Source organism: Zophobas morio, unplaced genomic scaffold, assembly GCF_036711695.1.
Source record: "Zophobas morio isolate AGI-343-1 ecotype UQ-CSIRO unplaced genomic scaffold, CSIRO_AGI_Zmor_V1 ptg000012l, whole genome shotgun sequence".
NCBI lineage: Eukaryota > Metazoa > Arthropoda > Insecta > Coleoptera > Tenebrionidae > Zophobas > Zophobas morio.
This window is the reverse complement of record NW_026972117.1, coordinates 1,361,264-1,375,500: the sequence shown is the minus strand read 5'-3', so window position 1 is coordinate 1,375,500 and position 14,237 is coordinate 1,361,264. Positions and strand designations below refer to the sequence as shown.

At 38.6% G+C, this 14,237-nt stretch overlaps 1 protein-coding gene across 1 annotated transcript in view; it reads left to right on the top strand.

Moving 5' to 3' along the window:
• The window catches only part of LOC135127541 (glutamate receptor ionotropic, kainate 2), a 355,107-nt gene that overhangs the window by 43,500 nt on the left and 297,370 nt on the right, over positions 1-14,237 (top strand). Inside the window, exon 2 of the mRNA XM_064053980.1 lies at positions 1,117-1,545. Coding sequence (XP_063910050.1) covers positions 1,470-1,545 — 76 coding nt within the window. The 5' untranslated portion in view covers positions 1,117-1,469. The remainder of the gene's footprint in view (positions 1-1,116; positions 1,546-14,237) is intronic.

The following is a 14,237-nucleotide window of genomic DNA, read 5'->3' as shown; positions in this document are numbered from 1 at the left end:
ATTTAATTTAATGTTCGATTTTTGGAATTTGCGATTGCTCAACATCTCGGTTTTTCGATTTCTTTAATTTTCAATTTTTCAATTTTACAACATTTCAATTTTGGGAATATGCGGAACTTTCAATTTCTGTTTCCATTACTCATTTTTTCAATGTTCCACTTTTCGTATTTCGATTTTTCAGTTTTTCAATTTTTCGATTTTTAGAATGTGTGATTTTTCAGTATTTTAATTTCTCAATTTTTCGATTTGTACACTTTTTATGATTAATCGAGGGTCCGATGTTTCCATTTTTCGGTTGTGCGATTTCTCAATATTTTGATTTTTGCATTTTTCCCTTTGTACGGAGACTGCGTCCGTAAAATTTTTTATAGTTTTTCAAAAAATCGGGATTTGTTAGGTTGCACTTCAGGAGCAAGGGAGGTTCTATCGAAATAACCTCCAACAAATTTTTCCTTCTATAAGCCTACTACAATTCCACTGTTGGTAAAGCTGACTGTATTACCGGAACAGCTTGCTCCATGTTAGCGTACCGACATGAAATTAGTGTACAAATAAACCTCGTATGCACTACCAAGCAACAGATTCCGACGTATTACTATTTGATCATTCCATTCGAGATCCCCCAGAGGACTAATCTTGCAGCTGTATTACGCATTCATCTAGCTTATTGTAGATGAAATTTAACCCCAAAACTGACTTCAAACGAAACTTGTCGATAATCCCGCTCACTAATTGAACCACGAAAAACCCCGACATTTCCACGAACCGAAAACTTTCGTTTCGCGGTCGCTAAGCTCGAAATCCCTATTAACGAAAGTCTCCTGTGTTATTAAAGCTCGCTCGTGTTGAGTAGTTGGAAGTAGTAAAAGAATAAAGTTTTAACTTAAAATGAAATTCAAAATTAATAACAAGCTGATGCAAACTGCCGTAAGCTTTCAAAGCGCTTTTATCCATGGAAGATAAATCTCGTGCTATTACAAACACGTCCAATCGATCGCACATTTATTAATCTAGCACAATAAACACTAATAAATAATAAATTGTAACAATTTTTAACGTAAATCGCGATTTATGTGTTTATACCATTTTCAAACTGACTTTCTTTTTCTGTTCCAGGTAAAGCTCCCGACGTTAACGTCCCACTGCCATTCATAATTCTCCTCGTTCGTGCGGTTTCCTCCCCTAATTTCGTTTAGATAAGATCACACAACTATCTGGCGATTCGGCTTCGAAAGGTCCGTTTAACTAAATAAATAAAATCAGTGTAGTGTAATAATGAATTAGATAAACTCGACTCAAGTGTTCAAATATTTGTGTACGGACCCTCCCTAAATCAATGTTTGTCTAAGTGTATTCTAATTATAAACATTGCCGGTATTAATTTAGTGGTGTGGTGAATTTCGATGTGATGCTGCATCGGGTGTGCAGCCAGTTCGGGTCATGCTGACTGCTCGATCCGGGGCTCCGAAATGGCGGTGAGAGTTGGGCTGTTGCTCGTCTGGAGTACGCTGGTCTCGACCGCCCTGCCGCCAGTCATCCGAATCGGTAAGTCGAAGTTGCGACCCGGGCTGAGCGAGCAACGCTTCCTAGTTGTCCGTTTTGAAATTATTCGAAACAATACTCTTCCAATCTTTGATTTTTAGCGAAAATTCCCGCATTTAAAGGGGGCGTCTTTCTCTCAGTTCCCGAATTTGATATTACATTGTGTACGGGTGAAAATAATTTTAGTGTGTTTTAATGAAGAGATCAAGTGAATTTCAACTAATACCGACTTTTTAAGTACTTAAAATTAATATTAAAATAATTTCTATATATTAACAGGAAGTGAACTTGGAGTTCAGAGTTTTCTAGTACATTTGATGTTGAAGGTCACGGAGCGACATTTTCGAAACAATCGGAAAGAAATGCGAATTTTTAAAAATTTCGAAAACTTTCGATATTTCAACTGACGATTTTGGAAAAACGGCTGCGGCTATCAAAGAATCGAGCCCGGAAGTGAGTTCTAGGGCTCGAAATCTACAAGAAAATGTGTTCAGTTAGGTTTCGAAAATGTCAAAATTTGGCCGAAATTTGAAGAAGGGGGACCATTGGAAAATTTTCACTTTCGAGAAAGTCGTCTAAAAATTGCGAAAAAATTCAGGGACGTAGATCTCGACGTGCTGATTCCAAAAATATAGCCTGTTGTTGGTTGCGAAGCGACATTTTCGAAATAATCGGAAAGAAATGCGAATTTTTCAAAATTTCGAAAATTTTCGATATTTCAACTGCCGATTTTGGAAAAACGGCTGCGGCTATCAAATAATCGAGCCCGTAAGTGAGTTCTAGGGCTCGAAATCTACAAGAAAATGTGTTCAGTTAGGTTTCGAAAATGTCAAAATTTGGCCGAAATTTGAAGAAGGGGGGACCATTGGAAAATTTTCACTTTCGAAAAAGTCGTCTAAAAATTGCGAAAAAATTCAGGGACGTAGATCTCGACGTGCTGATTCCAAAAATATAGCCTGTTGATGGTCGCGAAGCGACATTTTCGAAATAATCGGAAAGAAATGCGAATTTTTCAAAATTTCGAAAATTTTCGATATTTCAACTGCCGATTTTGGAAAAACGGCTGCGGCTATCAAAAAATCGAGCCCGGAAGTGAGTTCTAGGGCTCGAAATCTACAAGAAAATGTGTTCAGTTGGGTTTCGAAAATGTCAAAATTTGGCCGAAAGTTGAAGAATTGGGGACCATTGGAAAATTTTCACTTTCGATAAAGTCGTCTAAAAATTGCGAAAAAATTCATTGACGTAGATCTCGACGTGCTGATTCCAAAAATATAGCCTGTTGATGGTCGCGGAGCGACATTTTCGAAATAATCGGAAAGAAATGCGAATTTTTCAAATTTTCGAAAATTTTCGATATTTCAACTGCCGATTCTGGAGAAACGGCTGCGGCTATCAAAAAATCGAGCCCGGAAGTGAGTTCTAGGGCTCGAAATCTACAAGAAAATGTGTTCAGTTAGGTTTCGAAAATGTCAAAATTTGGCCGAAATTTGATGAAGACCATTGGAAAATTTTCACTTTCGAAAAAGTCGTCTAAAAATTGCGAAAAAATTCAGGGTTACGTAGATCTCGACGTGCTGATTCCAAAAATATAGCCTGTTCATGGTCGCGGAGCGACATTTTCGAAATAATCGGTAAGAAAAGCGAATTTTTCAAAATTTCGAAAATTTTCGATATTTCAACTGCCGATTTTGGAAAAACGGCTGCGGCTATCAAAAAATCGAGCCCGGAAGTGAGTTCTAGGGCTCGAAATCTACAAAAAAATGTGTACAGTTGGGTTTCGAAAATGTCAAAATTTGGCCGAAATTTGAAGAAGGGGGGACCATTGGAAAAATTTCACTTTCGAAAAAGTCGTCTAAAAATTGCGAAAAAATTCAGGGACGTAGATCTCGACGTGCTGATTCCAAAAATATAGCCTGTTGATGGTCGCGGAGCGACATTTTCGAAATAATCGGTAAGAAATGCGAATTTTTCAAATTTTCGAAAATTTTCGAAATTTCAACTGCCAATTCTGGAAAAACGGCTGCGGCTATCAAAGAATCGACCCCGGAAGTGTGTTCTAGGGCTCGAAATCTACAAGAAAATGTATTCAGTTGGGTTTCGAAAATGTCAAAATTTGGCCGAAATTTGAAGAAGGGGGGACCATTGGAAAATGTTCACTTTCGAAAAAGTCGTCTAAAAATTGCGAAAAAATTCAGGGACGTAGATCTCGACGTGCTGATTCCAAAAATATAGCCTGTTGATTGTCGCGGAGCGACATTTTTGAAATAATCGGAAAGAAATGCGAATTTTTCAAAATTTCGAAAATTTTCGATATTTCAACTGCCGATTTTGGAAAAACGGCTGCGGCTATCAAAGAATCGAGCCCGGAAGTGAGTTCTAGGGCTCGAAATCTACAAGAAAATGTGTTCAGTTAGGTTTCGAAAATGTCAAAATTTGGCCGAAATTTGAAGAAGGGGGGACCATTGGAAAATTTTCACTTTCGAAAAAGTCGTCTAAAAATTGCGAAAAAATTCAGGGACGTAGATCTCGACGTGCTGATTCCAAAAATATAGCCTGTTGATGGTCGCGGAGCGACATTTTTGAAATAATCGGAAAGAAATGCGAATTTTTCAAATTTTCGAAAATTTTCGATATTTCAACTGCCGATTTTGGAAAAACGGCTGCGGCTATCAAAAAATCGAGCCCGGAAGTGAGTTCTAGGGCTCGAAATCTATAAGAAAATGTGTTCAGTTGGGTTTCGAAAATGTCAAAATTTGGCCGAAATTTGAAGAAGGGGGGAGCATTGGAAAATGTTCACTTTCGAAAAAGTCGTCTAAAAATTGCGAAAAAATTTAGGGACGTAGATCTCGACGTGCTGATTCCAAAAATATAGCCTGTTGATGGTCGCGGAGCGACATTCTCGAAATAATCGGAAAGAAATGCGAATTTTTCAAAATTACGAAAATTTTCGATATTTCAACTGCCGATTCTGGAAAAACGGCTGCGGCTATCAAAGAATCGAGCCCGGAAGTGTGTTCTAGGGCTCGAAATCTACAAGAAAATGTTTTCAGTTGGGTTTCGAAAATGTCAAAATTTGGCCGAAATTTGAAGAAGGGGGGACCATTGGAAAATTTTCACTTTCGAAAAAGTCGTCTAAAAATTGCGAAAAAATTCAGGGACGTAGATCTCGACGTGCTGATTCCAAAAATATAGCCTGTTGATGGTCGCGGAGCGACATTTTCGAAATAATCGGAAAGAAATGCGAATTTTTCAAAATTTCGAAAATTTTCGATATTTCAACTGCCGATTTTGGAAAAACGGCTGCGGCTATCAAAAAATCGAGCCCGGAAGTGAGTTCTAGGGCTCGAAATCTACAAGAAAATGTGTTCAGTTGGGTTTCGAAAATGTCAAAATTTGGCCGAAAGTTGAAGAATTGGGGACCATTGGAAAATTTTCACTTTCGATAAAGTCGTCTAAAAATTGCGAAAAAATTCGTTGACGTAGATCTCGACGTGCTGATTCCAAAAATATAGCCTGTTGATGGTCGCGGAGCGACATTTTCGAAATAATCGGAAAGAAATGCGAATTTTTCAAATTTTCGAAAATTTTCGATATTTCAACTGCCGATTTTGGAAAAACGGCTGCGGCTATCAAAGAATCGAGCCCGGAAGTGAGTTCTAGGGCTCGAAATCTACAAGAAAATGTGTTCAGTTAGGTTTCGAAAATGTCAAAATTTGGCCGAAATTTGAAGAAGGGGGGACCATTGGAAAATTTTCACTTTCGAAAAAGTCGTCTAAAAATTGCGAAAAAATTCAGGGACGTAGATCTCGACGTGCTGATTCCAAAAATATAGCCTGTTCATGGTCCCGGAGCGAGATTTTCGAAATAATCGGAAAGAAATGCGAATTTTTCAAAATTTCGAAAATTTTCGACATTTCAACTGCCGATTTTGGAAAAACGGCTGCGGCTATTAAAGAATCGAGCCCGGAAGTGAGTTCTAGGGCTCGAAATCTACAAGAAAATGTGCTCAGTTGGGTTTCGAAAATGTCAAAATTTGGCCGAAATTTGAAGAAGACCATTGGAAAATTTTCACTTTCGAAAAAGTCTTCTAAAAATTGCGAAAAAATACAGGGACGTAGATCTCGACGTGCTGATTCCAAAAATATAGCCTGTTGATGGTCGCGGAGCGACATTTTCGAAATAATCGGAAAGAAATGCGAATTTTTCAAATTTTCGAAAATTTTCGATATTTCAACTGCCGATTCTGGAGAAACGGCTGCGGCTATCAAATAATCGAGCCCGGAAGTGTGTTCTAGGGCTCGAAATCTACAAGAAAATGTGTTCAGTTGGGTTTCGAAAATGTCAAAATTTGACCGAAATTTGAAGAAGGGGGGACCATTGGAAAATTTTCACTTTCGAAAAAGTCGTCTAAAAATTGCGAAAAAATTCAGGGATGTAGATCTCCACGTGCTGATTCCAAAAATATAGCCTGTTGATGGTCGCGGAGCGACATTTTCTAAATAATCGGCAAGAAATGCGAATTTTTCAAAATTTCGAAAATTTTCGATATTTCAACTGTCGATTCTGGAAAAACGGCTGCGGCTATCAAAAAATCGAGCCCGGAAGTGAGTTCTAGGGCTCAAAATCTACAAGAAAATGTGTTCAGTTAGGTTTCGAAAATGTCAAAATTTGACCGAAATTTGAAGAAGGGGGGACCATTGGAAAATTTTCACTTTCGAAAAAGTCGTCTAAAAATTGCGAAAAAATTCAGGGACGTAGATCTCGACGTGCTGATTCCAAAAATATAGCCTGTTGATGGTCGCGAAGCGACATTTTCGAAATAATCGGAAAGAAATGCGAATTTTTCAAAATTTCGAAAATTTTCGATATTTCAACTGCCGATTTTGGAAAAACGGCTGCGGCTATCAAAAAATCGAGCCCGGAAGTGAGTTCTAGGGCTCGAAATCTACAAGAAAATGTGTTCAGTTGGGTTTCGAAAATGTCAAAATTTGGCCGAAAGTTGAAGAATTGGGGACCATTGGAAAATTTTCACTTTCGATAAAGTCGTCTAAAAATTGCGAAAAAATTCATTGACGTAGATCTCGACGTGCTGATTCCAAAAATATAGCCTGTTGATGGTCGCGGAGCGACATTTTCGAAATAATCGGAAAGAAATGCGAATTTTTCAAATTTTCGAAAATTTTCGATATTTCAACTGCCGATTCTGGAGAAACGGCTGCGGCTATCAAAAAATCGAGCCCGGAAGTGAGTTCTAGGGCTCGAAATCTACAAGAAAATGTGTTCAGTTAGGTTTCGAAAATGTCAAAATTTGGCCGAAATTTGATGAAGACCATTGGAAAATTTTCACTTTCGAAAAAGTCGTCTAAAAATTGCGAAAAAATTCAGGGTTACGTAGATCTCGACGTGCTGATTCCAAAAATATAGCCTGTTCATGGTCGCGGAGCGACATTTTCGAAATAATCGGTAAGAAAAGCGAATTTTTCAAAATTTCGAAAATTTTCGATATTTCAACTGCCGATTTTGGAAAAACGGCTGCGGCTATCAAAAAATCGAGCCCGGAAGTGAGTTCTAGGGCTCGAAATCTACAAAAAAATGTGTACAGTTGGGTTTCGAAAATGTCAAAATTTGGCCGAAATTTGAAGAAGGGGGGACCATTGGAAAAATTTCACTTTCGAAAAAGTCGTCTAAAAATTGCGAAAAAATTCAGGGACGTAGATCTCGACGTGCTGATTCCAAAAATATAGCCTGTTGATGGTCGCGGAGCGACATTTTCGAAATAATCGGTAAGAAATGCGAATTTTTCAAATTTTCGAAAATTTTCGAAATTTCAACTGCCAATTCTGGAAAAACGGCTGCGGCTATCAAAGAATCGACCCCGGAAGTGTGTTCTAGGGCTCGAAATCTACAAGAAAATGTATTCAGTTGGGTTTCGAAAATGTCAAAATTTGGCCGAAATTTGAAGAAGGGGGGACCATTGGAAAATGTTCACTTTCGAAAAAGTCGTCTAAAAATTGCGAAAAAATTCAGGGACGTAGATCTCGACTTGCTGATTCCAAAAATATAGCCTGTTGATTGTCGCGGAGCGACATTTTTGAAATAATCGGAAAGAAATGCGAATTTTTCAAAATTTCGAAAATTTTCGATATTTCAACTGCCGATTTTGGAAAAACGGCTGCGGCTATCAAAGAATCGAGCCCGGAAGTGAGTTCTAGGGCTCGAAATCTACAAGAAAATGTGTTCAGTTAGGTTTCGAAAATGTCAAAATTTGGCCGAAATTTGAAGAAGGGGGGACCATTGGAAAATTTTCACTTTCGAAAAAGTCGTCTAAAAATTGCGAAAAAATTCAGGGACGTAGATCTCGACGTGCTGATTCCAAAAATATAGCCTGTTGATGGTCGCGGAGCGACATTTTTGAAATAATCGGAAAGAAATGCGAATTTTTCAAATTTTCGAAAATTTTCGATATTTCAACTGCCGATTTTGGAAAAACGGCTGCGGCTATCAAAAAATCGAGCCCGGAAGTGAGTTCTAGGGCTCGAAATCTATAAGAAAATGTGTTCAGTTGGGTTTCGAAAATGTCAAAATTTGGCCGAAATTTGAAGAAGGGGGGAGCATTGGAAAATGTTCACTTTCGAAAAAGTCGTCTAAAAATTGCGAAAAAATTTAGGGACGTAGATCTCGACGTGCTGATTCCAAAAATATAGCCTGTTGATGGTCGCGGAGCGACATTCTCGAAATAATCGGAAAGAAATGCGAATTTTTCAAAATTACGAAAATTTTCGATATTTCAACTGCCGATTCTGGAAAAACGGCTGCGGCTATCAAAGAATCGAGCCCGGAAGTGTGTTCTAGGGCTCGAAATCTACAAGAAATTCAGGGACGTAGATCTCGACGTGCTGATTCCAAAAATATAGCCTGTTGATGGTCGCGGAGCGACATTTTTGAAATAATCGGAAAGAAATGCGAATTTTTCAAATTTTCGAAAATTTTCGATATTTCAACTGCCGATTTTGGAAAAACGGCTGCGGCTATCAAAAAATCGAGCCCGGAAGTGAGTTCTAGGGCTCGAAATCTATAAGAAAATGTGTTCAGTTGGGTTTCGAAAATGTCAAAATTTGGCCGAAATTTGAAGAAGGGGGGAGCATTGGAAAATGTTCACTTTCGAAAAAGTCGTCTAAAAATTGCGAAAAAATTTAGGGACGTAGATCTCGACGTGCTGATTCCAAAAATATAGCCTGTTGATGGTCGCGGAGCGACATTCTCGAAATAATCGGAAAGAAATGCGAATTTTTCAAAATTACGAAAATTTTCGATATTTCAACTGCCGATTCTGGAAAAACGGCTGCGGCTATCAAAGAATCGAGCCCGGAAGTGTGTTCTAGGGCTCGAAATCTACAAGAAAATGTTTTCAGTTGGGTTTCGAAAATGTCAAAATTTGGCCGAAATTTGAAGAAGGGGGGACCATTGGAAAATTTTCACTTTCGAAAAAGTCGTCTAAAAATTGCGAAAAAATTCAGGGACGTAGATCTCGACGTGCTGATTCCAAAAATATAGCCTGTTGATGGTCGCGGAGCGACATTTTCGAAATAATCGGAAAGAAATGCGAATTTTTCAAAATTTCGAAAATTTTCGATATTTCAACTGCCGATTTTGGAAAAACGGCTGCGGCTATCAAAAAATCGAGCCCGGAAGTGAGTTCTAGGGCTCGAAATCTACAAGAAAATGTGTTCAGTTGGGTTTCGAAAATGTCAAAATTTGGCCGAAAGTTGAAGAATTGGGGACCATTGGAAAATTTTCACTTTCGATAAAGTCGTCTAAAAATTGCGAAAAAATTCGTTGACGTAGATCTCGACGTGCTGATTCCAAAAATATAGCCTGTTGATGGTCGCGGAGCGACATTTTCGAAATAATCGGAAAGAAATGCGAATTTTTCAAATTTTCGAAAATTTTCGATATTTCAACTGCCGATTTTGGAAAAACGGCTGCGGCTATCAAAGAATCGAGCCCGGAAGTGAGTTCTAGGGCTCGAAATCTACAAGAAAATGTGTTCAGTTAGGTTTCGAAAATGTCAAAATTTGGCCGAAATTTGAAGAAGGGGGGACCATTGGAAAATTTTCACTTTCGAAAAAGTCGTCTAAAAATTGCGAAAAAATTCAGGGACGTAGATCTCGACGTGCTGATTCCAAAAATATAGCCTGTTGATGGTCGCGGAGCGACATTTTCGAAATAATCGGAAAGAAATGCGAATTTTTCAAAATTTCGAAAATTTTCGATATTTCAACTGCCGATTCTGGAAAAACGGCTGCGGCTATCGAAGTATCGAGCCCGGAAGTGAGTTCTAGGGCTCGAAATGTACAAGAAAATGTGTTCAGTTAGGTTTCGAAAATGTCAAAATTTGGCCGAAATTTGAAGAAGGGGGGAGCATTGGAAAATGTTCACTTTCGAAAAAGTCGTCTAAAAATTGCGAAAAAATTTAGGGACGTAGATCTCGACGTGCTGATTCCAAAAATATAGCCTGTTGATGGTCGCGGAGCGACATTCTCGAAATAATCGGAAAGAAATGCGAATTTTTCAAAATTACGAAAATTTTCGATATTTCAACTGCCGATTCTGGAAAAACGGCTGCGGCTATCAAAGAATCGAGCCCGGAAGTGTGTTCTAGGGCTCGAAATCTACAAGAAATTCAGGGACGTAGATCTCGACGTGCTGATTCCAAAAATATAGCCTGTTGATGGTCGCGGAGCGACATTTTTGAAATAATCGGAAAGAAATGCGAATTTTTCAAATTTTCGAAAATTTTCGATATTTCAACTGCCGATTTTGGAAAAACGGCTGCGGCTATCAAAAAATCGAGCCCGGAAGTGAGTTCTAGGGCTCGAAATCTATAAGAAAATGTGTTCAGTTGGGTTTCGAAAATGTCAAAATTTGGCCGAAATTTGAAGAAGGGGGGAGCATTGGAAAATGTTCACTTTCGAAAAAGTCGTCTAAAAATTGCGAAAAAATTTAGGGACGTAGATCTCGACGTGCTGATTCCAAAAATATAGCCTGTTGATGGTCGCGGAGCGACATTCTCGAAATAATCGGAAAGAAATGCGAATTTTTCAAAATTACGAAAATTTTCGATATTTCAACTGCCGATTCTGGAAAAACGGCTGCGGCTATCAAAGAATCGAGCCCGGAAGTGTGTTCTAGGGCTCGAAATCTACAAGAAAATGTTTTCAGTTGGGTTTCGAAAATGTCAAAATTTGGCCGAAATTTGAAGAAGGGGGGACCATTGGAAAATTTTCACTTTCGAAAAAGTCGTCTAAAAATTGCGAAAAAATTCAGGGACGTAGATCTCGACGTGCTGATTCCAAAAATATAGCCTGTTGATGGTCGCGGAGCGACATTTTCGAAATAATCGGAAAGAAATGCGAATTTTTCAAAATTTCGAAAATTTTCGATATTTCAACTGCCGATTTTGGAAAAACGGCTGCGGCTATCAAAAAATCGAGCCCGGAAGTGAGTTCTAGGGCTCGAAATCTACAAGAAAATGTGTTCAGTTGGGTTTCGAAAATGTCAAAATTTGGCCGAAAGTTGAAGAATTGGGGACCATTGGAAAATTTTCACTTTCGATAAAGTCGTCTAAAAATTGCGAAAAAATTCGTTGACGTAGATCTCGACGTGCTGATTCCAAAAATATAGCCTGTTGATGGTCGCGGAGCGACATTTTCGAAATAATCGGAAAGAAATGCGAATTTTTCAAATTTTCGAAAATTTTCGATATTTCAACTGCCGATTTTGGAAAAACGGCTGCGGCTATCAAAGAATCGAGCCCGGAAGTGAGTTCTAGGGCTCGAAATCTACAAGAAAATGTGTTCAGTTAGGTTTCGAAAATGTCAAAATTTGGCCGAAATTTGAAGAAGGGGGGACCATTGGAAAATTTTCACTTTCGAAAAAGTCGTCTAAAAATTGCGAAAAAATTCAGGGACGTAGATCTCGACGTGCTGATTCCAAAAATATAGCCTGTTCATGGTCCCGGAGCGAGATTTTCGAAATAATCGGAAAGAAATGCGAATTTTTCAAAATTTCGAAAATTTTCGACATTTCAACTGCCGATTTTGGAAAAACGGCTGCGGCTATTAAAGAATCGAGCCCGGAAGTGAGTTCTAGGGCTCGAAATCTACAAGAAAATGTGTTCAGTTGGGTTTCGAAAATGTCAAAATTTGGCCGAAATTTGAAGAAGACCATTGGAAAATTTTCACTTTCGAAAAAGTCTTCTAAAAATTGCGAAAAAATACAGGGACGTAGATCTCGACGTGCTGATTCCAAAAATATAGCCTGTTGATGGTCGCGGAGCGACATTTTCGAAATAATCGGAAAGAAATGCGAATTTTTCAAATTTTCGAAAATTTTCGATATTTCAACTGCCGATTCTGGAGAAACGGCTGCGGCTATCAAATAATCGAGCCCGGAAGTGTGTTCTAGGGCTCGAAATCTACAAGAAAATGTGTTCAGTTGGGTTTCGAAAATGTCAAAATTTGACCGAAATTTGAAGAAGGGGGGACCATTGGAAAATTTTCACTTTCGAAAAAGTCGTCTAAAAATTGCGAAAAAATTCAGGGATGTAGATCTCCACGTGCTGATTCCAAAAATATAGCCTGTTGATGGTCGCGGAGCGACATTTTCTAAATAATCGGCAAGAAATGCGAATTTTTCAAAATTTCGAAAATTTTCGATATTTCAACTGTCGATTCTGGAAAAACGGCTGCGGCTATCAAAAAATCGAGCCCGGAAGTGAGTTCTAGGGCTCAAAATCTACAAGAAAATGTGTTCAGTTAGGTTTCGAAAATGTCAAAATTTGACCGAAATTTGAAGAAGGGGGGACCATTGGAAAATTTTCACTTTCGAAACAGTCGTCTAAAAATTGCGAAAAAATTCAGGGACGTAGATCTCGACGTGCTGATTCGAAAAATATAGCCTGATGATGGTCGCGGAGCGACATTTTCGAAATAATCGGTAAGAAATGCGAATTTTTCAAATTTTCGAAAATTTTCGATATTTCAACTGCCGATTTTGGAAAAACGGCTGCGGCTATCAAAAAATCGAGCCCGGAAGTGAGTTCTAGGGCTCGAAATCTACAAGAAAATGTGTTCAGTTGGGTTTCGAAAATGTCAAAATTTGGCCGAAAGTTGAAGAAGGGGGGACCATTGGAAAATTTTCACCTTCGAAAAAGTCGTCTAAAAATTGCGAAAAAATTCAGGGACGTAGATCTCGACATGCTGATTCCAAAAATATAGCCTGTTGATGGTCGCGGAGCGACATTTTCGAAATAATCGGAAAGAAATGCGAATTTTTCAAAATTTCGAAAATTTTCGATATTTCAACTGCCGATTTTGGAAAAACGGCTGCGACTATCAAAAAATCGAGCCCGGAAGTGAGTTCTAGGGCTCGAAATCTACAAGAAAATGTGTTCAGTTGGGTTTCGAAAATGTCAAAATTTGGCCGAAATTTGAAGAAGGAGGGACCATTGGAAAATTTTCACTTTCGATAAAGTCGTCTAAAAATTGCGAAAAAATTCAGGGACGTAGATCTCGACGTGCTGATTCCAAAAATATAGCCTGTTGATTGTCGCGGAGCGACAATTTCGAAATAATCGGAAAGAAATGCGAATTTTTCAAAATTTCGAAAATTTTCGATGTTTTAACTGCCGATTCTGGAAAAACGGCTGCGGCTATCAAATAATCGAGCCCGGAAGTGTGTTCTAGGGCTCGAAATCTACAAGAAAATGTGTTCAGTTGGGTTTCGAAAATGTCAAAATTTGGCCGAAATTTGAAGAAGGAGGGACCATTGGAAAATTTTCACTTTCGAAAAAGTCGTCTAAAAATTGCGAAAAAATTCAGGGACGTAGATCTCGACGTGCTGATTCCAAAAATATAGCCTGTTCATGGTCCCGGAGCGAGATTTTCGAAATAATCGGAAAGAAATGGGAATTTCTCAAAATTTCGAAAATTTTCGAAATTTCAACTGCCAATTCTGGAAAAACGGCTGCGGCTATCAAAGAATCGAGCCCGGAAGTGTGTTCTAGGGCTCGAAATCTACAAGAAAATGTTTTCAGTTGGGTTTCGAAAATGTCAAAATTTGGCCGAAATTTGAAGAAGGGGGGACCATTGGAAAATGTTCACTTTCGAAAAAGTCGTCTAAAAATTGCGAAAAAATTCAGGAACGTAGATCTCGACATGCTGATTCCAAAAATATAGCTTGTTGATGGTCGCGGAGCGACATTTTCGAAATAATCGGAAAGAAATGCGAATTTTTCAAATTTTCGAAAATTTTCGATATTTCAACTGCCGATTCTGGAGAAACGGCTGCGGCTATCAAAGAATCGAGCCCGGAAGTGAGTTCTAGGGCTCGAAATCTACAAGAAAATGTGTTCAGTTAGGTTTCGAAAATGTCAAAATTTGGCCGAAATTTGAAGAAGGGGGGACCATTGGAAAATTCTCACTTTCGAAAAAGTCGTCTAAAAATTGCGAAAAAATTCAGGGACGTAGATCTCGACATGCTGATTCCAAAAATATAGCCTGTTGATGGTCGCGGAGCGACATTCTCGAAATAATCGGAAAGAAATGCGAATTTTTCAAAATTACGAAAATTTTCGATATTTCAACTGCCGATTCTGGAAAAACGGCTGCAGCTATCAAAGAATCAAGCCCGGA